Raw genomic sequence first — 26,965 nt, forward strand, 5'->3', positions numbered from 1 at the left:
GCTGTGGTCACACTAAAACCGTTTTACCTAGGGCAAATTCATCAAACATCTCTCGAGGTAAATTCATCTCGGGTTTTGTTTTACCTAGGTAAAAATTCTGGGAAGGTCACACCACTGATATCGGCTCCCAAAGTTTTCACGCCAGTTGAATTTTTTGGAGCGTAAAATTCAAGAAGGCAAAATGCGCAGGGCTTATCTGATCAAAGAGACGTTTTTTTCTTTTATCTCGCTGTTATTTCTTACGCTAATTCAACGTGCAGGGTGAAGAAAGGCGAAGACGTAGACGACTCGAGCTCCCAAAATTTCTTTCGTAGCGTGATCTATGTCCGGTTCTGTCATCAAGACCTTCGCCGATGAGCGTCTATTGGCTAGCAACCTCGGTATTTCATTTTTCCCTAGCTATTGCTTTGGGGTAGCTGTCAAGGTAAACTCTATTGTTTTCGAGACATATCCAAGACCCAGACGATAAAATTTCCCCCAGGTAAGTTACTTAGGGAAAAATCGGTCACACTTAAAAAATCAATTTTCCCTAGGTAAACTCTCAACAAGTCGTGTTTACCTAGGTAAAAAGTCTGTAGTGTGACCATTGCTATTCATTCAAGCATTCATTCAGCCTACAAAGCTTTGATAGCGATCGAGCGAAGCCTTTCTAGGTTTATTCAAACGTCTTTTAAGTCTTCTAATCCAGTCATTTCAATTCGGTTGGTTTTTAACAGAATGATAACCTAGGAAGGCTTCGCTCGTTCGGACTCAAAGCTTTGTGATTGGAATAAACACTTGGATGGCTTCCCATCCAGCAAATATATACTTGCTAAGTAGTATTCAAGCACATGATCAAGTTCGGCAGAGGGTCTATTGAGTGAAGAAGGACTTCCATTAGACTTGTAAAAAGGACGAAAACGGAACAGTGTACAGTATGTGTTATTGAACGTGGATCATTTACTCTATAGTTTACATCCATATATACTCACCATCACGGGCTTACTGCTTTGACAGGTTATTTTTACGTATTTCTAAGGTGCTGCTTATTACAGCGCTGTGCAAAAGTAATGCTAGCGGCGAACTATCACAAGTGCAGCCAATGTTTTTCGGTGCATCTTTTATTTGAAATCTTACAGCTTTAAAATTCGTTCTAAGTCCTTATCGTTGTAGATAAGGGTAGATAAGACCCTCTACTCAACTCACAACTGTTTCTCACGCAAATGGCGCTTTCTATTCTCTTAGTTTCCTGAATACATACTACCTAGAAATGGGGTTCCGCACCAGAAATTAGGCTGTGTAATTGTCATGAGTGTAACACTCATTGTCTGCGTGAGAGTGATGTCATGATGACGTTCCTCCAATCTATTCTTTGTAGGTGTCTAATGCGAATTGGTCGCAGCTATCAACTCGGAAGTGGAAAGCCTGTTTGGTATGTATATTACTTCCGCTCTTCTTTATTGAATTGATAAAGTCAATTTTACGCGGTAAAGGTTGGAAGGCTGAGGCTTCGAGCGCTTGCCTGTCGTTGGGGCGAATCGATTTTGCAAGCAGAAACACATGAAAAGGCTTGAAAATAAAATATATATATGTATATGCGCGAAGACAAAAAACAGCTAAAAACTTAGCTTTCGTATAATAAGCAAAGCTGCTCACCTTTATTGTTGCAATGATAAAAAAAAACTACTCACTTACAAAAGTACTTAGATGTTTTATGATTGCGTGTTTGCCGTCACCTTTGTGTAACAGTTTTTGACAGCGTTGTCTTTTTGCAGGAGTAATTCGTTTTCTTTGGATAGCCCCCGAGTTGAGTTGAAGCGTGTACATGCTAGACAAGGTGGAAGCCGCCCAGATAAGTATGTGATAAAAACTGACTGATTCACCTTCGTGTATCAGTACAATTTAAGATAACATCGATGGTGATAGTAACTTAACCTTAAATTTATATTCCACATGTCCGTCAAACAATTGTGTGGTAAAGTAAACGTACTTGTTATGCTTCTCAATTCTGCCCACAGTTTAGCCGCAAGTTTTGCCGCGCCCGCATACAAAGTGTCCAGCAGCGCAGTGAGCCGTCAGTTGGAGGTGCACGTGCAGGGCGCATGTCTGTTTCGTGCAAACCTCCCTAGCGAGTTTGTGTCCCATGTCACGTCCTAGAAATTGTGATGTAACTCAGAGCTGTGTGATTGGTTAAAAACTTTGATTGTGTCATGTTGGACTATGTTTTATCTGCAACATGCGTCCAAATAGATTTACAAATTTGAAGGAGGACTTCGTTAGAATATTACTGCTTGTAGAATAGGAAGACTTCGATAGAGCTGCTATTGATGAGACAATTTGCGTCAGAAATCAGAAGTTTCTTCGCTGTTTTATCATCGTATTCTTGGTATGCTACAAAAAAGCGTTGAATAACCAAGTAAACTTCAACTTTTTCGTTAAATAACACTAACGCAATCTTTTTAAAAAAAGTTACCAATAAATCTCTCGAAAGATTTAAAATATAAATTATGTTAAATCTAAATTGAAATTGTATTTATACTTGGATTTTTGAAAACCGGGTTAGCAAAAATATCAACTCATTCTACTACTTGGCAATTTAAAAGAACAAAACTCACTCAAAGGCCGATTAAAAGCCTTTATCTGACGCCGGGCAGTAAGTTAGTGGTCCCTAGAAGCATTCCAAGGAGTCCAAATTTAAAATGACGCAAATTTTAGAACATTTCTTCAGTAAACTGACTTCGCGAAGTTTCAAACCGGTGTCATTTCAGTCTAGAAATTTCTAAGTTGAGTGAACTGCAGCGAAAGAGTGCCTGGTTAAGGCTTACATAACAACTTAAATAGTTAGCAAAACACTACTTTTTTTCGCGGTTCGATAAAAAACAGGATTCCGCATGGAATAAACAACAAACTGAATGAAACGTAGTGCACAAATTATCACTTTCTTATCTGCAAAAATCTGCTTATGGTTCAATGCCATTAGAGCCCGCTGAAACTAGACCTAAATCCAATTTCCCTGAGTCGAGAGTCCCTTTTCCAAGGTACAATCAGTTAAGCTAAACACCGACGAAACAATATTAATGGCTGGCACAGAATATTCTGGCCAAACCGCAGTTAAACCACGCGATCACATACCTATCAACACCATGCGGAAATCACACAATCACACACTTTCGCGGCACTGATAAGACTATCCACAACCATGCATAATCTTCTCACGTTTAACATAAGCGAAATGTCATCGAATAATTCGGAAAAACTCAGCCTATTACCAGACAAACACCTTTGGACTTTTCTCTCACACTCGTCTTAGTCAACTTCCCGGATGTAGAGTCACACGGTCGGCGGATCACCTTAGCCTTGTTTTCACACCAGAAAAAAAGTCTTGGCCCGGCTTACAGTTCACCAGCAATTTTGCTCTCACCTAATTCATCTGACTCCTAAGAGCCTGTTCCCGAGGCCAAAGACTTAGTGGTCACCTTAGAAAAGCGAACAATATCGTACCTTTTTGTCTCAGCCCGGATCAGGGTGATTGATCCGTTTAGCCAAATGAAACGAGAATATAATACGATATTGGACGATGCAGACTCTGGGAATCGTAATAACTTTGTCCCATCTCAGAGCTTCACATGATGCTCTCCGGGAAACTTTTCTCAAGGTGACCAATATAAAACTAAACTGCTAAACGGCACCTAAACTAGCTTTAGGAGCGCGCTGATTTCAAATAACTGTCACTTGTGTTAAAGAAAGAATTGTGGGTAGGGAAAAAAATCGGGAGGCTGGTGGAGGAGGGTAATATAATAATTCTGTCTACATCCACTTCTACACAAATCCCTAACCACAAAACAAGCCAAAAAAAACATAAGCAAACAACACAGTAAACATATGTCAAGCTATAATACAGGGGAAGTTGCGAAGCATTGCAAAATGTTTGCTAGCCCGTTTTTCATAACTCCAGGTAGATTTAAATTTTTAAGTTATTCGCCATTAAAATTAGAACTCGCATAAAATTTCTTAACATTACGACTGTTGCATTTAAATTTTGTTACTATACCTACCGTGACTTTTCTTGGTTAGTGGTAAACTTAAAGCATACGTCACACTTGTTTAATAGATTGTACCCTTGGCTCATTGCGTGGTAGAAAAGAGGCAGGGACTCATTATTATTACTCATTGTTTTGTTTTTGCTCAATGTTATTATTCATTTGCTGTGAAATTTAAAGATAAATTTACTTAGAGAAAACATTGTTTCTAAATCACAAACTACAGCTTCATAACAAAAATAATAAAACTCCCGGGCGTTATAACTTAAGAGCTTCTGCCTGAGAGACCGGGGCAGGCTTGGAAATAGGGGTCGGCCGATTTCGCTCAAATTTGGTACACTTAGTTACTATGGAGACTTATGCAATATGCCAAAGTTTCAGCTCCATTGCTCTTATTTGGGCTGAATTCTAGATGTTACCCTTTTTGGGGGTTCCCCAGTGCTTTTTTATAGCCCATTTTGGGCACTTTTCAATACTTTGATTACAATGTCAGGGATATTTAAAGCCAAATATAAACTCACTTTTTATTATCTCTATCCTTAAGGGTTTCATAGCAAAACATATGGATCAAAGAAATATTTCTGTTGTTTGTGAAATAATTGTTAAGTTAACGCTCTTAAAGACATTTTTAGTGAAACTGCAAACAACTCAGGTTTAAGTCGGATTTACTAAAGTGCCCACTTTTGAAATAACACAATTTTAACATGAGCAGAAAGTTTAGCCCTAGGTATGTAAAAAACAAAGAGAAAATACTAAGGTTACGGCTTTTTCACTTTGCGGCCTCGCTTTGAAGATGCTAATACAGCCACTTCCGGTCTAGTCTTTTTTCCCTTATAATTAAGCTTATATCGAGTATATTAGCCAAAAACTTTCCAACAACTTACCCTAAATAATACTGTATGTAGCACTTTTTTTTCTAATTCCACCTGAACGCTAAAATTGGCAAAATATGAATATGCACCGCTGGAGATGCTCACAAAGTCACTTCCGGTCCAACAGTTCACATGAGAGGATGGTTAAGTGTGGCATTTTTATATTCAAAAAGTCTTTTTGGCGCTCTTTTATTTGCATATATTTCTAATTGCACTTAAAACTAAAGTTGGTTAAATATAGATATTCTCTCAGATTGCATCACTTCATCTAATTCTGGCTTCCTTTTGTAGATGGTTGAAAATTACAGAAAAGCGTATTTCAAAACAAAAAACTCACCCTTCCAAGCCTGGTGAAAGCTGATCGAGCAAAGGAATTTTGAAAACTTATGACGGTAAAAGGCGCTGTTATAGCTCAACACTGTTTTCATTGTTCATGAACGCCAGTCAAATTCAACAAGAATTCTACACATATTTTCTTTGGTTTTTATCCATTAAAACTCAACATTGACTATGCGTAATAGGGTGACTGTTAACGTCTTTAAGTAATTGCATTAACAATGTTCAGCACCTATCATGACAGTATTTGCAGCTCTTGGATCGGTGGGTGCAGATGTACTTGTCTAGTGCAAGAGCAAAAGTGTCCTTCCTTGCTTTGGATCCAGTAACTTCTACGTCCAGCGACAAACATGCCTTTTTCAGTGTATCTAGTCTCAGGGTTTTGATCTTTCCCTCTGTAGCTAGATGACATAAATTATGCCCCTGGAACAAAATTTGGGTGATCTGCCTGTAGCTGACTTTCTATGACAAGCTGCAGCAGTTGTAAGTTTTTGTCCTGGATGTTTGGCTCCTCATCCTCAGTTTCAATACCATGGTTTCCTTCATCAATGTTCTTTGCACGCTGAGACTTTGAGAGATTTGAGAAAAAACTTGCAATCTGCTTTGAGGTACGCCACTCATAAGGTTGGAATAATAATCCACCAGTTGTGTTTCTTTCATGTTTCATTTCATGTTCAACCTGTTTTGGATCTGCTTTGTTGCCTGTCTTTGCTCCATCATTGAACCTTTGGATTAAGTAGTTTCTAACGTCTTCAGACATCCGGCTTGACTTTTGCACGGTCTTAAGCGCCCATCCCTCAACTGCTTCTTGGCAATCCAAAACGCCTTCATTACCAGCCTGCACTGATGGAAAAGTGCGCTGTTTCTGTAAGCTTACGTTTGATAAGATGCTGGCCCACTTTTTCTTGATGACATCGTACGCAGTGTCTTGTTCCTCCACGAAGAGATGGCGTTCCGCATCTAAATGATACTGAAGTTATTTGCAGGTAGAAAACATCTTAACACATCCTTCTTCCTCACAAGAGAACAGGCGGGGCGAAAGGGAGGAATGTTCAGCCACTGAAGCCCCAGAGCAATTAGATGGTGGCGAAAACGGATTAAGAACTTTTGCTGCTGTAGCTCCTTGATCATTGGTTGTAAGGGAGGAATACGGATAAAAATGACCTTCCCCAATCTAATATGCTTTCCATGCCCGAATACCATCATCAAAAAACATAAAATTGTTCAGGAAACTGATACCTGGGATCTTTTTCACCTGTGAATTTTGGCTCGATTTATCAATTTCATCGACTGCAAAACGACATCCCCTAACGCCTTCATGAGATTCAAGTGCAATTTTCATTTCTTCCGCAGTAGTGATGTCATGGCCCTCGTTTACCCACCGTCGCATGTGGGTTTTCATCGAGGCAATTCTACGGTCGCAAACATCTTTGCCCGATTGCGGATCAGAGAAATCATAGCGCTTAAACTCCACTTCATGTCTTTCCCCCATGGCTTTGAGACTTAAGAGAAGCTCAGTGTTGTGATAACAACCGGCGTTATCAGAACGTAGGAAAAATTTGGTGATGGATGGGTCTTCCATCTTAATTACGCTAAGAACGTGTTCGACTATTGATGCAACGCTGAACCAATCCTGGGTATAGGAGTCAAAGATGTGAACAAATGTGTCCACCTCAACTCTGTCCTCATCTTCGCTAGTTCTCTTAATCGAACAGGTCACATGCCAGCTTTTCCCACGCTTACCATAGAAGTCGTCAATCCTTTCGCGGAACTTCATTGGCAGAAATTTTATTGCCCAGTCCATGAACAAAAGGGTGCTTTCTTGATTAAGATTAGTTAGGACGTCTTGATTAGCCTTTTCCTGGACTACTGTACGGAGCAAATGCGCCTTCCATAAGAGGATGGAATTTGTGGTCTGTTTATGGTCATACTGAGATCTAGCCCTTTGTTTTTCTGTCAAGGAAACGTTCTTGTCATTTAACTTCTCATCGATTTTTTCAACTAAACAAGTAAGCCGTGCATATTCATGACAGGATAGTTCATGCTCATGGTTGCATGAACTAGAGTAGTCACTATTATTCGGATCACTGAGCGAAAACGTGGTACAGTGATCTTTACATCTCTCTTTTCTGCCCGTGTGAGTTTTGTAATCCGTCTTGAGGTATCTCTTACCAGCCTTTAGATCCTGTTTGATAGAATTTGCCCAGGTGAGGTCGACCCCGTTATCTTACGTTTACGATGGATTTCAACTGATCGGAAGCTTCCGCACCTTCGGTGGCGATGTAATCAAATCCTTGTAACGAGACCTGCTTTGAAGCAGAGCATGCCTCCAATATCCGGAAGAGTGTACGTTCACTCTATGGCTCAAAAGCTACGCTCTCGCAGTAGCTTTGGTATTGCTTGATGATTCGGGATGGAATCAAAGTTAGTATTGCCGCTGGTATAAGAAGTTTCTCTCCGCTATCCAACTTCAACGACTTTGTACCATATGATACATCTTGCAAAAGGGAAGATGAAGAAATAAAATCTAGAAAGTGATCAGGTTCCTTTGCATCAAGGCGCACTCTAATAATTTCTGGAGCATTGCTTGGCTTTCCTGGTCCTCTCAAGTCGGCGAGTCTGTGGGCATCATCGATTTGTCGTTTAGAAATACCTGGAATAATCTCCATTAGTTGACTTTTGCTAAATGCATTTACAAACAATGATAGTATTTGCATTCGGGTGTGTCTGTTATCAGCTAACTTGTAAGCCTCCACTAGCCTTTCTGTGATGTCGTCAGGCTTTGATTGAGAAAACGGCATGGACTTCACTATAGCAAACCACAAATCGGCTTCACTTCCAGGAGCGAGACAGTTGAAAGCTGTTTCAATAACCTCTCTAGCCTTACGCACATAATAACCCTGTTGCCGCTCACCAAGTTCAGGCCATGGTAACCTCGATGTACTTTGAATTGGACTTACCCTACCTTCAGAAATTTGGACAATTGCATCACTTAGCAAGCATCGTTTTCTTTTCAACTCCTCTGCTTCGTCAATGTATAGGCTGCATTCAAAGCTTGTTTCCAACGTTGAATCCAGAGAAAAATCTAAGAGTGACGAACAGTGGGTACCTGACATAAGTAATTTGTCTTGATCAACGTATTTCAGTACTACTTCCACCTCCTGATCCTCTCCTCCACTACACAAAACTTGTCTGCTCTGAAAATAAAATATTGATTGTAAAGGTGGGAGCTAATGAGAGAGGATAAAAACGTCACAATGTTCGATTTGGAATTTTGATTCAAGGAACAAAAACAAAAGCACCTGGTTTTCTGTCAGTAGTTGTCTTTACACGAGGTTGTCAAGTAAGACTTCAGAGATGTAGCCTGCATAGCAAGAGCCGGCTTTTCTTTTATTGTTTTTTCTTGGACAGGCCGCGGGAACACGCGCGTCCACGTGATTTTCTTCCTTCGCTCTAAAATCACCGGCGCTTTCTACGCAGGCTATCTTAAGAGCTGCTAAGTTTTACTTAATCCAAAATGCGTGTGTGAAAGCCTAAGTAAAATCTCAAGTAATTTTACTTTACATCTCATTAAGGAGGGAAAGTTGAAACGATTCAATAAAGGTCTCAAGGGATTTGATAGCTTTGAGAAAGGCAAAGCAAGTCAATCAATCTTCATTACGTTGCTTGAGAAAATAGCCTTAAGTTAACCTGAAGTAAAAAAGAAACGGTTGTGTGTCTAGCTTTATTTTACTTGAAGTATTTAAGATTCACTTGTCTCGAAAAATATTTCTTAGCTTACTTCGGCTCTACTGTAAAGACTACTAATGCCGCAAATAGTCACGCAATAGCAATTGTTGACATTGGGTGTGAGTTGTATTGCCCTTCACATCCCTTTCATCGCTGGAATATTTTATTTAAGTAAAGAAAAGTCTCGTTTAATTTGACTCATCCGTATTTAAGGTTAAGGACAACACCGCTGAGGATATTTTCACCCTGAAAGACAACTGCAGTATGTTTGAGATTGAACACGTGCGATTACAATATTTACATTACCTCTAGATCGTTGGAAGTTACACTTTCGGGTGTTAAATGAAGTTCTGGAATCTTTTCGTCAAAGCAGGTCTTGCAAATGGCTTTGGAAAGAAAAGAAAAACGAACACTATATCAGATTTTAGGTTTATTTCATGGTCCATGGTATTTGAATTCTTGAACATAGAATTTGACTTTGTTCATTACAAGGTTATCCCAAAATAACTCACGACAAACAAGAAATGTTCAGCATTACTTACGGGCAGCGATTGGTATCACGATCCTCGTTTGTTGGTATATTCTCACTGAAATGTCTGCAGTCACCTTCTTGGGTTTTTTCAATTTGGAAATTTCACCTTTATGAAGAGGGTGTTGACATTGTCCAGTTAGTTCTCGTATACGTGTGAATTTACGGCGGTGACGCGGACAAATCGTCATCTTCTTGATTTCCGCATTCACGACACCACACCTTCCAGCTTGATTCAGTATTAGTTTGTACTCAGGAAAATGTTAAAGTCTGTGCGAGGCTGAAGTTTTGGTGCCTCCAGCACCAACTTCAACCAAAAGGTGAGATGCTAAAGGCAGACTGAAGGCTGGCTCACACAACTTTGAATTATCGCGAGCACCACAAAGGTCATCATTACTCCAGAAAGAACATCGAATTGATGAGATTGTTTTTACTACCTCACTAGTACAATTTTATACTTTTCCAAGGACTGCCAAGAGATACTGATCATGAAAATTCATCATTAACGCAATTAAATAAGATTTTAAATTTTAATTATGAGCAACAAGTTCACGTGCAGTTTCCCCGAATTTAATTTTCCTAACTTGCCACTTCTTGTAAAAGGGATTGAAGTGAAAAACTGCAGCGTAAAGTACGCTGTATCTCTTCAGATCATTGCTCTAAGCAAATTTGGGTGTATCGCGCAGTGACGTTTTGTTCTCATAAACAAGACTGCAGCAACAAAAAAACGAAAACTCACGAGCAGCTGTGTAAAGCTCACCTCCCCCTCCCGTCCCGCACCCATCCTTTGTTTGTGCCTACTTATTCTCGAAGCTACAAAGACACCTAGAGCTGAAGGCAAGTGGAAATATTTAATTTATGGACATTTTCTAGCTTTCGCGGAACCTAGATGGAAATATAAGATAAAAAAAAACAAACAAACAAACAGACAAAAAAAAATGCTATCGCTCTCAGATCATGACCTTGGGCTGTCTGTGCCCAAAGCGGGTGAGATGAGCAACAAGTCATGTTAGCAGGTGTGAGACATGGGGAATATTGGCTCACTGGAAACAAAAACAAATGTCAAACTCTGTGAAATACAAACGTAAGTCATAGCTAGGGGCAAGGACAGTTTATCTGGCGCGCCGATCGATGTAGTAGTGAAGTGGTTGGGGAGAGAGTTAACATGAAATGAATGTAAAGGCCCAGGTTTAATTATGAGTTTTGGGTTTCTTTCTTTTTACTAGAAACACTTTTTACTCAATAACAGTTTAAATGGCGTCGCTCTTTCACCAAAGGGGAATATTTGCCTTACATATATTCGCCAGTATAGATGTTTAAAAAAAAAAAATCCTCATAATGTATTTTGTCAACAAACTGGGATTCAACATGCGATAGAGTTTTAATTGCTGTCGCTACAAAAAAATTGTTGTTTTCCTCAATAGACTACAAAAAATTGAAAAACATATGGGCATAAAGATACATTAACAGGTTTTTGAGATTTCATTGTGAATATGAAAATACCACTTTTAATCAAAATCCTTTAATGTGGACTGTTGGACCGGAAGTGACTTTCTCCGGAAGTAGATTTTCATATCTTGCCAATTTAAACGTTCAGGTGGAATTAGAAAAAAAAAGTGCTACATACAGTATTATTTAGGTAGATTATTGGAAAGGTTGTGGCTAACATACTCTATATAAGCTTTATTACAAGGGGGAACTGACTAGACCGGAAGTGGCTGTATCAGCATCTTCAAAGCGAGGCCGCAAAGTGAAAAAGCCGTAACCTTAGTATTTTCTCTTTGTTTTTTACATACCTAGGGCTAAACTTTCTGCTCATGTTAAAATTGTGTTATTTCAAAAGTGGGCACTTTAGTAAATCCGACTTAAATTTGGGTTATTTGCAGTTTCACTGAAAATGTCTTTAAGAGCGTTAACTTAACAATTATTTCACAAACACAGAAATATTTCTTTGATCCATATGTTTTGCTATGAAACCCTTAAGGATAGAGATAATAAAAAGTGAGTTTATATTTGACTTAAAATATCCCTGACATTGTAATCAAAGTATTGAAAAGTGCCCAAAATGGGCTATAAAAAAGCACTGGGGAACCCCCAAAAAGGGTAACATCTAGAATTCAGCCCAAATAAGAGCAATGGAGCTGAAACTTTGGCATATTGCATAAGTCTCCGTAGTAACTAAGTGTACCAAATTTGAGCTAAATCGGCCGACCCCTATTTCCAAGCCTGCTCCGGTTTCTCAGGTAGAAGCTCTTAAAACCATTAACTTTAAACAATAGCAATCAACAGAGATAATCTTTGGGAAACTGTAGGCTGAATGCTATAAAAAAAAAAAGGGAAAGAAAAAAACGTATTGTTATCCTTTTTAATCTTCTTTATTTTTGGCCATCCATGCCCTCTCTTGCATGGTTTGAGATAGTTTATGTTTCTTCCCTGTTTTAAGCAGGTTTTTCCCCTCCTTTTTCATTCATTTTAGTGACCAATTCCAAATGGCTGAATTTTGATGAATTTCTTCGCTGTTCCTTGACCGCAGGCTCAGCTATAATAACAGATATTTGTAGCCGCGCCTTGTTACTGTGCTCATAAAAAGATGTACTTCCCTTCTCGCAGCCGATCAAAATCTTTTCCTTCTCCGTTGTGAACTAAACTAGCCATCAGAGGACTTTCCCACGTTACAATGATCATCAGGCAGTCACTTATGAAAAAAAGCGCGCCCTTAGAATTTACAGGCGAATTTTGAAAGCAAAATGCATAAAATGCCTAAATATTTCAACAGATAACACGGCCATGTGACATCTTTGGCTCAGATGGTGACAACTTAAAGAGACCTTATCTAAAAATACCAAAATGATTTTTGCTCTTTTCCCTCCAAAATTTTGGATAAGCATAGTTTTGAAAGAATTTAGTCAGAATTTTTTTTTTTTCAAATTTGCTCAAGTAACCAACAAAGTACTTTGGTAGAGCTTTTTGGGTCAGTTGTCTAATGGTTCTCTATTTCATTGACTGTGAGAATTTCTGTTATAAATTTGAGAGTTTTAGTAGAATTATAGAACGCCATTTTTATGATGGTTTGATGTACTGCTAGCTCAATGTTTTTTATTAAAAAGGTAACTGTTAATTTTCTGACACCTAATTCCGTGCTCTGTTGTTGTTTGTGTAGGGTATATGATATCGGTATTGACGTGCGGTTTGGTCAGGGCCGATACTGTGATACGAGAATTGTTACCTTGGCAACCCGATATCAATTAGAGAATAGGACTCAGCACACGTTGACATTGTCACAGCGACACTTTGTCAGAGGACAGGTAAGTAGTTTCCGATCCCTCTCGTGAACTCTCCGCAGATGTTCTTCTTGTACCAGCAATGGTTACTGGTCATTTTGTGAATGTAATGTCAACAATGGAATTGTCTTTCGCGAATTTAAAGCACATCGGAATCACATGGATACAAATTAAAACGACGTCGGTTATCAGCTACCTCTTCCGGTAGGTTAGATAATTTAGCAGAACTCTCGGCGGCAAAGTTAAGTAAAAAAAAAAGCAACGGGAGAGCCCCTGGCCAGCTATTCGTACACGAACAGTTCCACAAGCTTTTGTATATTTTGCTTCTAATTGGCCAGAATAGATTTTTGTAGCCAATCGGGTGCTGGGCGTTTCCAGTCCATCTTGAACCACCTTGGACCTCTCTCGTTCTCTCTTTAAAACTGCTCCAGTAATTCGGGCGTGAATATGTCGTGCATGTGGTAGCGACAACAACAACAACCAAAACTACTTCGAAGTCGAGGTTAAGGCGGCTTAGCTCGTGAGAATTAGTCATTAACCGCCTCCCGGTTAGCTCAATTGAAAAAGCGCCGGTCTGCTGAGCGGGAGGTCGCGGGTTCAAACCCCGGCCGTACCAACACTCAGGGTCTTTTAATAACTGAGGAGAATGTGCTGCCTTTGTAATGAGATCTAGACTTAGACTTTCTAGTTAGACTTTCTAGTCTTCTCGGATAAGGACGAAAAACCGTAGGCCCCGTCTCACAGCTTTTTCACTCTTCTGATTCTTGTGTGACGTAAAAGAACCCAAACTGATGTTCGTAAAGAGGAGGAGACGTAGACCCCGGTGGTGTGGTACAGCCATTCACGGGCTGGGTGAGTAATGAAGGGGTTGATATCAATTGGGACGTTGGTCCTGTTTCATCCCCTGTCATAGTGTTGAGTTACCGTGGCGAATTCAATAAAGTATAGTGAAGTAGAGTAACTTCACCCCTGCTCCTTTGTCACCTCAACTCACAGTAGTTTAGCTCACCAAGAGATGTTAATTCCTATCAGGATTTAAGATTTTTTGCATTTATTTCCCGTTATTCATCTTAATTTTTAGGATTTGACGTTCAGAATAAACTATGATGATCTTCACTTTTAGACACTTATAGACACTACATTTCAAATTTCCTTTCATCCGTTTTTTCATGCCTGTTCTCTTACAATAAAATTTAGGCAGCAACAAACCCTGAAGGCGCTCTCACAGCTTTACCAGGAGCCTTGATGCGTTTTTACTGGGCCCGATCAGACTTGGATCAACTCCTATGCATCAGGTAAGGCTCTAGGCTTGATTTCCGTCACTCTCTCGGTCCTTCCCGTGATGAGATGGCTGGATGCGTTATTGACTCATCGCGTTCGGGGGAACGCGGGCTCACTTCTCGAACAGAAGCTGGTAATCGAGCCTATGGGGTGTACTATTCTATACGTCGCTTGCATTGATTTACGTTGACTGGAGTTAGCTGCAATAAACACATGAAATAATACACCTCTTACATGTAGGTCTACTTACCGCCGGCAATATTCATAGCACGAATGCTAGTGGGGCCGATAAATGACTGAAAAAAAATTATAAGCATGGGCGTGGATTTCAATTCGGAAGACAAGAGAAAATTCAACTAGCTGCCTGGGCGGTACCTGAGCTCGGGGACACTGGAATGCAAGCCCAGGGCTCTGTCCGCTCCGAAACGCTACCTCGCGCACGCTTGTACGTAAATCAAATCCGTACTGTGTTATTTGAATTTGTCTTTGCTGCAATAAAATTTGAATTTGTTTCATTTAAGATGTTGGTATTGATGACAACTTTTTATTTACATGCACGAAACGCGAATGAAGAAACAAACGATTGCTAGCTGAACAGCAGAGGTTGCGAATCTGGCCGCCAACAGACTTGTCGGCTGTTCTACAGAAAACGGTGCCTATTATTGATATGTATTCTTAGAGGTATTGAGCACGACCTCCAGTTACTTCCAGGCTTTTAAATTCTCCGCCTGCTTATTGCATATACTCTGTACTCAGCAACTTGAAATCTTAATGACATCTAGCCCCTGCTGGTAAGGTGATAATGAACTTACTTGAATTCCTTGGTTTTGTAGATTAAACGACGTTCCCCATTGCCAGTGGTCTGATGTTTTTAAGATTGACAGAGACGATTCATTCCATGTTAACATGAGGTTCGTTAACCCCTAGTAGTAATCACTGGTATAACATCTGATAAGATTTAAGTCAAACTAGCTGATGACGGATCACACAGTCGCCTATTCACACTTGGAGACAAATCAGGGCAAGCGTGCGTGCCACCTTAAATTCGCAGTTAATTAAATGAAATTAAGCCTTTTAGTCACTGCCGCAAGCCTACGTTCCTGCGTTTATGATGACCAGTGATTAATTATTAAACTAATCAATTCATTTATAGCATCTACGGAAGTAGGCTAAACCTGGTTGAATAGTATGCCATTTAGTCGTTAACAACAACCGCCGCCCGGTTAGCACAATTTGATAAGCACCAGACTGCTTAGGGGGGGCCGTTGGTTCAAACCCCGGCCAGACCAACACCCATGGTGTTTACATAACTGAGGAGAAAGTGGTGTCTTTGTAAAGACATCTGCAAACGGTTAGATTTTCTATTCTTACCGGATAAGGACGATAAAGGATATAAATTATGTCGGACGTTAAAGAACCCACTCGCTGTTCGTAAAGTGTGGGGGAAGTAGTCCCCGCTGTGGTGGTCTATCTCGTATGGGGGGAAGGGACTGTTAAGGGCCTGCGTAGTGGCGCCAGGCCCTGTTGGGGTGACCCTGCAAAGAACTGTCGAACCTAAGTAAATGTAAAGTTATTGGGTTAGGTGAGTCAATCAACACTAAACATAGTAATTCACCGTGAAATGCAGTCGTGTGACTGGTTTGCTAGACGGCCTTATCTCACTCAATCCGACAGTCAACCAGAGAGCAAGCCAGTCAGTCAGACAGACCGTTTATCAGACACGAGTCCTTAAAAGCCAGGTAATTAAATGATATTATCTGGTTTACTGTCCCCATGTTTAGGAGCTTGAGTGGCTGTTCGTTGTTTGTCAGTAGAGTAGAAGTGGTGCTGAGAGGAGCTACATTTCATGTTCTGTTCACCGATGCCTCACAACTACCGCCACCATTCAGGATCGACAATTTATCGGAGGTTTGTATTTTCAGTGACACATTTTAGATCTGCTGCTTGTAATAAAAAATAATCAGGTTTTTTTTTAACTGTTTTATATTTTCTAGTTGTCCGCTTATTCATCTTAGTCGGATTCGCTAGTGATTGAAAGTGTAGACATTTTAAAACCTTGAGAGACGAAATTTAAGTACCTCACTATCATTGACTACTCCTTGTATACGTTTTGCTTTCTTTCGATTTTTCCGTCCCTTTCCCTTTTTTGAAATATGTTCTGGTGCGAGCGGATTTGACTTGCCTAAATGAAAATTCTGAACTGCTGAAAAACAAATAGAAAGTCAAGTAAATTTATAACGCAAATTCTGTAGGGGCACTTTTCTGGTGCACGTGAATACTAAACGATCTTGTATAAATAAATAACGTTTCGTCACAGTCAGGAGAAGAGGCCGAGAACGACTGGATGCTACACGAGCGGAGAGGTGGTCTAAGACAAGCTACTGTGAGTAACGTGGGCGCAGATGAAGATTCAACAGCGCTTGAGGTGCAGCTTCGTTTGGTTGGAGGCATCGGTATCTCAGTTATTAACTCCGTGCCAGAGGAACTTGTATTTGTCAATTTGGAGGAAATAAAGGTAAACTACTTTAAACAGTCTGCATTAATCGTTTATTTAGTTTTGTTGTAGTTGAAATTGTGTATTGGATTGGACATTTGTAGAACGACGAAATTTATAGTAGAGAAGTAGGAAAGATTCACTTATTCGTTTCACAATTTCGAAATACTTATCGTGGGATTAGATTGATTAAACTTTTACAAGTGTAATTTGTTGTGTGTTCTATTGTTTTTGTTTTTGTTTTTTTTTTTAGACTCTTAAATACATGTAACAGAAAACATGGTAAATAGTTTATATAGACCGCTTTGGTTCGTAAAGATTCTTGAGCTCTCCTCATCAACTTTCAATACCTTGACACCCGACCTGCGTCGGGTCGTCTTCACGCGCAGACGGCCTGATTTATATTGTGTTTGCTTTCTTATTATTTTGGTTCTTAACTTACAGGTGGATTATTTACGAACTAGTCAGTTAGAGACATTGGAAGGCAGCATAGAACGCATTCAGGTAAGTATAGAGAAATTCTCCTCCCTTGGTTCAATTCTTATTATGGGAGACTTTTACTCCAGAGCAGGCAAACACCCGGACAGTGTCTGTCAAGAAGGTAATAAGATAGTAACAAACGATTTTTCTGAATCTTCGTTCTGAATCTTCGTTATGCGTCACCCAACGAGAAAGTTTTGATGATGATTTGAATAATCATGGAAAACGACTCTTGGAAATTTGTAGAAGCGCGGACTTTTAAATGGTAGAATCAATTGCGACTCTTTAGCTTTAGGCAGACCTACATTTCATGGTAAATCGGGAATCAGTGTCATTGATTACTCCATATGTGACCAAGATTTGCAACGCAATATAACATCTTTTGTAGTGAAAGAGCCGAACAGTTTATCAGATCATAGTCCAATAATAACATGGCATAAGGTTAACCGTCATTTAGATAATGATTCATCAAACGAGGCAATTATAAATGATTCTTTGACTCGATCCCCTACCAAAACAGTTTTTTTGGGAAAACGATTCGTCACAAAAATTTAGAGCTACATTACAGTCTGAAAACATCCAAAGAATGATCCACGATTTTATGAATACTACAACAATCACGAGAAATGTTGACATGAACCTTGATGCAGTAGAAAATATTCTTATTTCAACCGCAAAACGTTGTTTGAAAATCAAAACAGCAAAAAAGCGACCTTGCAAAATATCTTCGAACAAAAAATGGTTCGACAAAGAATGCCGTTATAAAAGACATGAACTGCGGAAACTTTCTAATCAAAAACACAGAGATCCTCTTGACAATACCCTCAGGGAAGAGTGTCACAATGTCTTTAAAGCAATATAAAAACCTTTTGAAACATAAGAGAAACGAATACTATAGCAATAAGAACTGTGAACTCGAAAATACGGTCGAAAATTCGAACAATAAGAGCTTTTGGAACTGTTTGAAGTCAATGGACGACACTATTAAGGAAACCTACACCCCTCCAATTTCTGAAGAAAAATGGATGTCCCACTTTCAATCTCTGCACTCGAATGAACCCCTTAATGAACAACAGGAGGCAATTATTGATGAGTTGCAGAATGCAAAGGATATTACAACACGATCTCACTCCTTGGATTACCTCGTCACTGAAAGATTCGCACTGCGGCTGGAAAACTCAAAAACAACAAATCTTCTTTTTCAGACAAAATCAAAAACGAAATGATCAAATCTAGCCTAAACGAATTAATGCCTGTTTATCTAAAATTATTTAACACGGTCCTCAACTTAGCTTAAGAACTATGCCCCAGATGTGGTGTGATGGCCTCATTACTCCAATTTTTAAATGTGGTACTAAAAGCGATCCATTTAACTACCGTGGAATTTGTATGTCTAGTTGTATTGGAAAACTATTTTGCTCAATTCTCAATCAGAGACTTCTAAAGCACGTTGACTTAAATAATATACTTCACAAGTCTCAAATTGGTTTTCTAGCAAATGATAGAACAGCAGATCATGTCCTCACACTTCGAACATTAATAGAAAAATATGTCCATTGTCACAAGCAGAAAATATATGCGTGTTTTGTTGACCTTAGAAAAGCACTTTTATTCGGTTTGGCATGGTGGGCTTCTCTATAAGTTATCTAAAATCAATGTACAAGGAAAGTTTTATAGTGTAATTAAGAGTCTATACTCGAAGTCTTCCTGCTCTGTGCATTGCCAGAAATTAGGGACAAGATGGCGGTTGCGCGTGCGCACCAAGGCCACAATGGCTGCGAATTCGTATAAGAAAATGTATGGAGAAAAGGAAACTTTTTCAAATATATCGATTTTGAGCTCACGGGTGTTCGGTGCACGACTCGAAACATGTTAAGTGCTGTGCAACCTTCGCATCTGGGTTAAAAATAGCTAATTAGAAGTAGGTTTACTTACTTCCCGAAGTGGCCACTTTTTTCTCTCGTTGTACGCTCCATTTCTCCATACATTGTCTTAAAATCTTGCCGAAGTCATGCGAAATACTCGTCGATTAGAGGATAAACCCTTCACTGAAGTAAATTTGCACGACTCGATATCACTTCTGCGATGGAAGATTTTTCCAAAACAGTCGTTAAAAGGACGATTTTTGCACTGGAAAATACTTCCAAAGGCGCATTATTTCCCTCGATTTTCCATCTGTAGTCCAGTAATGGACGCCATAGTTGCGAATGACTTATTTTGGTCGGACAAAGCTTCACAACTCCAAACCTCACCGAATCGCCATTTTGGTTGTTGCTACGACTCCAGAGATGCTTCACGGGATATAAACTAGGTTCCAGGCATTCAAAAATCCTCGATTAGCCTACCAGGCTTGGTTTTAAAACAAAATTGGGTATATACTTCATGGTGGAAAGCCACAAGTGCACCGGTAATATACACTCTGTGTAATATGTAGTATTGTGTCTTCTCCCTAATAGCTAGTAGTAGTTACTAGTAGTTACTTGTAGTTGCGAGTAGTTACTAGTAGTTACTGGTAGTTATAAGTGGTTACTAGTAGTTATCGGTAGTTACTAGTAGTTACTGGTAGTTACTGGTAGTTACTAGTAGTTGTCGGTAGTTTTTAGTAGTTACTGGTAGTTAGTAGTAGTTCTCGGTAGTTACTAGTAGTTGTCGGTAGTTACTAGTAGTTACTGGTAGTTGGTGGTAGTTATTGGTAGTTACTAGTAGTTAGTGGTAGTTATTAGTAGTTACTGGTAGTTACTAGTAGTTGTCGGTAGTTACTAGTAGTTACTAGTAGTTGCTAGTAGTTGTCGGTAGTTACTTGTAGTTACTGGTAGTTACTAGTAGTTGTCGGTAGTTATTAGTAGTTACTGGTAGTTACTAGTAGTTGTCGGTAGTTACTAGTAGTTACTAGTAGTTGCTAGTAGTTATCGGTAGTTTCTAGTAGTTGCTGGTAGTTACTAGTAGTTACTAGTAGTTGATGGTAGTTATTGGTATTTATTAGTAGTTAATGGTAGTTACTAGTAGTTGCTGGTAGTTACTAGTAGTTCCTAGTAGTTATCGGTAGTTACTAGTAGTTACTGGTGGTTACTAGTAGTTAATGGTAGTTACTGGTAGTTATTAGTAGTTGTCGGTAGTTTCTAGTAGTTGCTGGTAGTTACTAGTAGTTACTAGTAATTGATGGTAGTTATTGGTATTTATTAGTAGTTACAAGTAGTTCCTAGTAGTTATCGGTAGTTACTGGTGGTTAAGAGTAGTTACTGGTAGTTACTGGTAGTTATTATTACCAATAACTACTATTAACTACTAGTAACTACCAGTAAATACTAGAAACTACCGACAACTACTAGTAACTACCAGTAACTACTGATAACTACCACTAACTACTAGTGACTACCAATAACTACCACCAACTACCAGTAACTACTAGTAACTACTGACCACTAGTAGTAACTACCGAGAACTACTACTAACTACCAGTAAGTACTAAAAACTACCGACACCTACTAGTAACTACCAGTAACTACCAGTGACTACTAGTAACTACTGATAACTACTAGGAACTACTAGTAACTACCAGCAACTACTAGTAACTACCAATGACTACTAGTAACTACCAGTAACCACTAGTAAATACCAATAACTACCATCAACTACTAGTAACTACTAGCAAATACCAACAACTACTAGTAATTACCAGTAAATACTAGCAACTACTAGAAACTACCGACAACTACTAGTGACTACCGACGACTACTAGTAACTACCAGTAACTACTAGTAACTACCAATAACTACTAGTAACTACTAGTAACAACTGACAACTACCAGTAACTGCCACCAACTACTAGTAACTACCAGCAACTACTAGTAACTACCAGCAACTACTAGTAACTACCAGTAACTACCAGTAACTACTAGTAACTACCAATAACTACCACCAACTACTAGTAACCACTAGTAACTACCGACAACTACTAGTAACTACAAGCAACTACCAGTAACTACCAGTAACTACTAGTAAATACCAATAACTACCATCAACTACTAGCAAGTACTAGTAACTACCAGTAAATACTAGCAACTACTAGAAACTACCGACAACTACTAGTAACTACCAGTAACTACAAGTAACTACCGACAACTACTAGCAATTACTAGTAACTACCGACAACTACTAGTAACTACCGGTAACTACTAGTAACTAACGACAACTACAAGTAACTACCGAGAACTACTACTAACTACCAGTAACTACTAAAAACTACCGAAAACTACTAGTAACTACCAGTAACTACTGGTAACTACCGATAACTACTAGTAACTACTAGTAACTACTAGTAACTACCAGTAACTACTGATAACTACCACTAACTACTAGTAACTACTAGTAACTACCACTAGCTATTAGGGAGAAGACACAATACTACATATTACAGGAGTGTATATTACCGGTGCACTTGTGGCTTTCCACCATGAAGTATATACCCAAAATTGTCACGAAAATGTCACGAAAATGTCACGAAAGGTACAGCCGCGTACTGTTTTGTTGCTATCAGCCGCTCGGCCGAGTATAAACCTAACATTTTCTTGCAAGGTGTTTCATTCCAGCTTTTTTCTTCGTAAAACAGATCCACAGAGCTCAAATTATTTAAAAAATCGCTGGGGATACGCTTTCCCTGACTACGATCGTTTTTGTCCGCCATTTTGGAAATGAGATTCCGCTGACAATTAATCACGGGCGCGAAATGTCCACTATTTCTGGCAATGGAGGGTTGGAAATAACAGAACGCGATCTTTTCAATACGCAAGAGGAGTGCGGCAAGGTGCATTTTAAGCCCTCTGCTCTTTAACTTATACCTTAACGATCTAGCGTTCTCATTTGACAAAGTTTTATCAGACCCTTTCGTGTTACCAAATGGCACCAGACTCAACTCTCTCCTTTACGCAGATGACTTGATAATATTATCGCGATCCAAACTTGGACTACAAAACTGCCTTAACGTACTATCTTCATATTGAAAAAAACCCATTTGCAATTCTACAAACGTTATTTACAAGTACATAACAAGGCATCCAACATTGCTTGTAGAGCTGAACTCGCTAAATTCCCCATGATCATTGATATAAATAAAAAGATTCTAAATTACGTAGGCTATCTGATAGGTAGAGAGGAAGATTCTATAGTCAAACAGGCCTTACGAATTTCAATTGACCTACACCTTAACGGGAAAACTAGCTTTTACTCTAATATCATGAAGATGGTTGACTACTACGATCTAAACTATGACTTTTCCTCTAATTCATTGAGTGACTCAATAGTTAATCGGTATATCGGCATAATGAAAAACAAATACGTCTCTTACTGGAATCAGACCCTTCAACAATCACAAAAACTCAGTTTTTATTGTACAGTCAAAGACGACTATAGCACCTCGCCGTACCTAGTTTTAACAAGAAAAAACCTTTCGAGAAAAGCATTAGTTAAATTTAGAATAAGTAGTCATCAACTTAGAATTGAAACAGGTAGATACGAAAAAATCCCTCGCAATGAAAGGATATATGTTCCTTTTGTACAAGTAACAAAACTGAAGATGAAAATCATTTCTTACTAGATTGTAAGGCTTATTGTCAGATCAGAGACATACAGAAAAAAAACTATAGAAACTAGAAACTAAAATACCTGACCTCAAATCACTTTCACACGATACTTTAATATCTCTTCTTATGAATTCCGCTGATTATTTAATTAACTGTCAATTAGTTTCATTTATCTCGCAATGCTTTGAATTAAGAACCAAATTAATATCAATGAATGAATGAATGAGAACTGTAACGTTTTGTAATATTTTGCACGCACTAATTAGTTGAATTAGTACTTAAATTTAGACTAATATCTTTCGCAATACTGTAATTCCTTTATGGTCATGCAAATAAAGCATTTGTTGTTGTTGTTTGTTGTATCGCAGGAATACTGTGCATTGTCTTAACTGGGGTGCCTGTCGACGGTTAAAAAAATTGAGGGATTAACGTTTTTGCTTAATTAATGGGGCTTGCCATTTGCACAGACCATCCGGGTGGAAATCTTGTGTTTAAAACTATAAAATTTGACGTGATGGAAGAACAAACCGCTACAAAGTTTATCCAGACCACCCGAACAGACTATAAGATTAGAAAAATTGCATCGTCTCAGTCAATTCACAACGCCATATTTTCTGAAGCTTCCCAAACAGAAGCATTTGCCATGAATCACTTTGAGGAATTGTGGAAGATTGTTGTTATGTTGGTGTTGTGTTTTAAAGTTTCAACGCATATAACTGTTGTTATTTGTATTTCGCTTTATAGATTGACAACCAGTTGTTTGCCAGTCAGCTTCCGGTTCTACTCTACCCCTCCCCTCCTGAGGAGGGCAGCAAGGAAGAGACCACTTTGGAACAGCCAACGCTTCATATTTCAGCTACTAAAGAACCAAGCAGGCTGCCTAATGTCGAGATATTTAAGGTGCGTCAACTAACAATAACAGCCTTACCGTTATTATTCATTCAAAATATTTGTCACAGATTGGCTAAAATCCCTTGGCTACTTCTTCTTATCCCGCTGGCTTTGACCAATTTTAATTGGAAGATGTTTGCTGATATTCTCAAGATGACACCAGTTTTACGCATAATTCACGGGAAAAGGGACTGCAGAAGGCGCGGTTCCTCAGCTGTCTCGGCAGTGTAGAGCCTTCGGTCGCGGTGGATCATACCTTCCAAGATCTACACAATTCTCCTTTACTCGGCCTCGTCCACTAATTGCTTGTTATTGATTGTTATCTTGAAGTACGCAGAGAAAGAAATACTTAAAGTGGTGAAAGATAAAAAGGGATCGAAGCGACAACTAAGCAAAATCAGGCTTACAAACAAAAAGGTTTGGCTTTATCAACTGAGTTTGAAGATTGAAAAGCTTTCCTTTCTAGCGCTAGCGGGTGGTAAAAAGGTCGATTCGCTCCGGTGCTTCGCTCTAACGATGGGCAAGCTCTCGAAACAACATTTTTATGATCTTTTAATGGTAGTCGCCGGTTACCTAGACTACAGGATAGGAGAGGAAATTGACTTTATCAGCTTAATCGAGATAACTAAATTGTTGTTTCACCCCTCACTCTCACAAGCCAACACCAAGTTCCCTTAGACACAACAACATTCAACAACCGGTCATTCAAGCTGAGAAACGTTTTTTTTTTTTTTTTAACAACTCTTACTGAAGTAAGGCGTATCAACTGTTAATCCTTCCTGGACTGTAAAATGTGGAAGCGGTTCATTTGTACCTACAAGGGAGTGTCTCGTTGGAGGTTGGGGATGGTGAGGAAGGGAGCTGAAGGCAATCTTTCCGTTGGGTGGAGAAGTTGTCCGGCTGATTCCCGTTGTTTTACGAAGGTAATTGGGCGTAAAAATCTACAGTTCTTTGGTTATGAAGGCAATCTTTCCTTTGGGTGGACAATCAATCAATGAATCGATCAACTTTATTTAAACACGGTAAATGGCTCCGCAAACTGGTTTTCAGACATGCCGTGTGATAATTACAAGTTATAAAAATTAATACTAGTGATTAACTGACAATTAATTTTTATCTGTTCCTATCGACTCTCATAAACGTGACTACCTAGTTTGTATGGTAAGCAAGACTAATAGTACTAGTAAAAAGTAGTAAACATTTTTGAAATACAATATAATAATAAGAAATGTGTCATTAAAGAAATAAGATAAAAACATAATAAAAAGTTATATCCTAGCATATCGCGAGTTTAAAGGGACTGGTTCACAATAATGCGCATGTGAGTTCTGACAGTAGCTGATTGTTTTTAAACCAATCGGAAGCGAGTTAGATGCACGCAAGTAAATTTACAAAATTCAAATTCATTGCTCGCGACGCGAGAGTATTACCGGGCATTTGGTTTGATTTTATATATCCCCATAATTCATGTTTATTCTTTGCTACTCCTCAGTTATATGTTGCAGCCGATAAGAATAAGATTTACAGCCCTGTCCTGCTTTGAAACAAACATTTACCAACGTGTATTTTTACCAGGTAGTACCCACGCTAACAAAGCAGTCACCGATCGGCAAACAAAATTTGGAAATAAACATTTTATTACTGTTCTCTCAGTTCGCCTTGTATAAACCTAGAAATACCTACAAATAGCACCTGACCGGTGACAAAAACACACAACGTATGAGTATAAAGATTATCCTTAATTGAGCATAAATAGAGTACTAAAGTGATGACGTCATAAAAATGAAATGTCTGAAATTATGGGATTTGTCAGGATATTCTGAAAGAACAATGTCCAAGAGGCCTACTTGCCAAAAATGAGCATTTCGGGGCAAGTTGTCTCTGAGATCGTAGCCCAGTTATACTCAGAAAACTCCATACAAACCCTTCTATTTTTTTTTTGGGTCGACCCAAAAAACATTTAGAAGGGTTTGTATGGAATTTTGTAAGCATAACTGGGCTACGATCTCAGAGACAATTTGCTCCCAAATGCTCGTTTTTGGCAAGTAGGCCTCTTGGACATTGTTCTTTCAGAATATCCTGACAAATCCCATAATTTCAGAAATTTCATTTTTATGACGTCACACTTTAGTACTCTATTTCAATTGCTTATCAGCAAATAAACAAATTCATTCGCGTTGCATCCCGGTCAGTGTTCCGCAAAACAAATGTTATCAAGTAGAACACGTAAAGGAGCTAGACTATAAACAGAATATTCAGGCAATAATTTATTTTAAAAACATCAATTCTTAAACATATACGATCGTAAAGCAAAGATACAAGGAACATTTCAAGTGTAACAGATCGGTGAAGATCGCGCGACCTGTTGTAGTATAACTACAGGTCGGAGTCAAAAATCAAATCAAAGTTGAACGAACTCATGCCTTTAACCACTTTCCAAGTGTCCTGTATTCTTTTCGTAAGCCACACACTACTCCTAGAACCATACCAGATCGATCGCCTAAGCTTCTCTATCTCCAAAGACTCTTGAGAACGTCCTGTTGCCGGACGGCCACGATGCTCTTCTGAACCTTCATGATCAAAACATTATTTTTTGCGTCTTCTTAAAACGTAACCAGTCAAACAACACAACCACACGTTAATCACCACTACCGAAGTATAACTAGGCCAGCCAAAGCGACAGATGTCGGAATAAAACGAAGGATTTTCAATGATTGTACCAGTAATGGCGATTTCGAATTTAAAGTTGACCCTACAAATTTATTCCGAAGAGGCAAACGGCGCGCATAAACGCGCATGAACGTGATCGCGTCCCTTTAAAGCCATTCTCGTCCCCAGAGCCACTCGACTTAATTTGTAACCGACCAGTGGTTCTGGACGCAACGGAAAATACGAATTTTTTCATTGGCTGAAGGCAATTGAATGCGCAAAGCAAATAAAAAATATAATCTACTGCGCATAACATTTTACTCCGTGCCCTCTCGACCTGCAAACATAAAATCTGTGTCTGAGTTTCGTTGATTGCGACAATCCTGTTTTGTTTATATGCAATAGCAGTGAAAAAGAGAATTGCAGGTAAAGTTTGAGAAGTTTCTACGAAGATAACGAGCCTTGACAAAGAAAGTATTGCCTTCGTTGTGCGCTAAACTTTTTTCCCTGTCTCGACCGTCGCATCTCCTGGGAAACTGAAAGGAGGAGTAAGGGTTAGTTAGCTCTTTCTGTTGCTCCTTGCTCGTTAAAAATCAAGCGATTGATACTGTACTTGATTAATTAGCCTAATCAGTTTTTCTAATTCCTCGTCGGTGCTACAGTAGGAAAGGAAATCAAGCTCCGACTAAAAAAGAAGTGATATGTACGTTAAGTTTATTGCAGTGTGCTTTTATTTTATTGTATTTTCTGCTGAAAGAATATCTCCTTTGCTATACTAAGGTCAAGATAATATTTTGTTATATGCCTTTATTTCATAAGACCACT

General features: G+C 39.0%; 1 protein-coding gene across 1 annotated transcript in view; it reads left to right on the top strand.

Annotated features, from left to right (window-relative positions):
* The window catches only part of LOC140948164 (intermembrane lipid transfer protein VPS13D-like), a 142,362-nt gene that overhangs the window by 92,464 nt on the left and 22,933 nt on the right, over positions 1–26,965 (top strand). Inside the window, exons 52-60 of the mRNA XM_073397390.1 lie at positions 1,358–1,411; positions 1,755–1,835; positions 12,646–12,790; positions 13,964–14,061; positions 14,881–14,958; positions 15,829–15,955; positions 16,365–16,562; positions 16,986–17,045; positions 23,345–23,500. Coding sequence (XP_073253491.1) covers positions 1,358–1,411; positions 1,755–1,835; positions 12,646–12,790; positions 13,964–14,061; positions 14,881–14,958; positions 15,829–15,955; positions 16,365–16,562; positions 16,986–17,045; positions 23,345–23,500 — 997 coding nt within the window. The remainder of the gene's footprint in view (positions 1–1,357; positions 1,412–1,754; positions 1,836–12,645; positions 12,791–13,963; positions 14,062–14,880; positions 14,959–15,828; positions 15,956–16,364; positions 16,563–16,985; positions 17,046–23,344; positions 23,501–26,965) is intronic.

The sequence above is a fragment of the Porites lutea genome, chromosome 1, assembly GCF_958299795.1.
Source record: "Porites lutea chromosome 1, jaPorLute2.1, whole genome shotgun sequence".
NCBI classification, from domain to species: Eukaryota; Metazoa; Cnidaria; class Anthozoa; order Scleractinia; family Poritidae; genus Porites; species Porites lutea.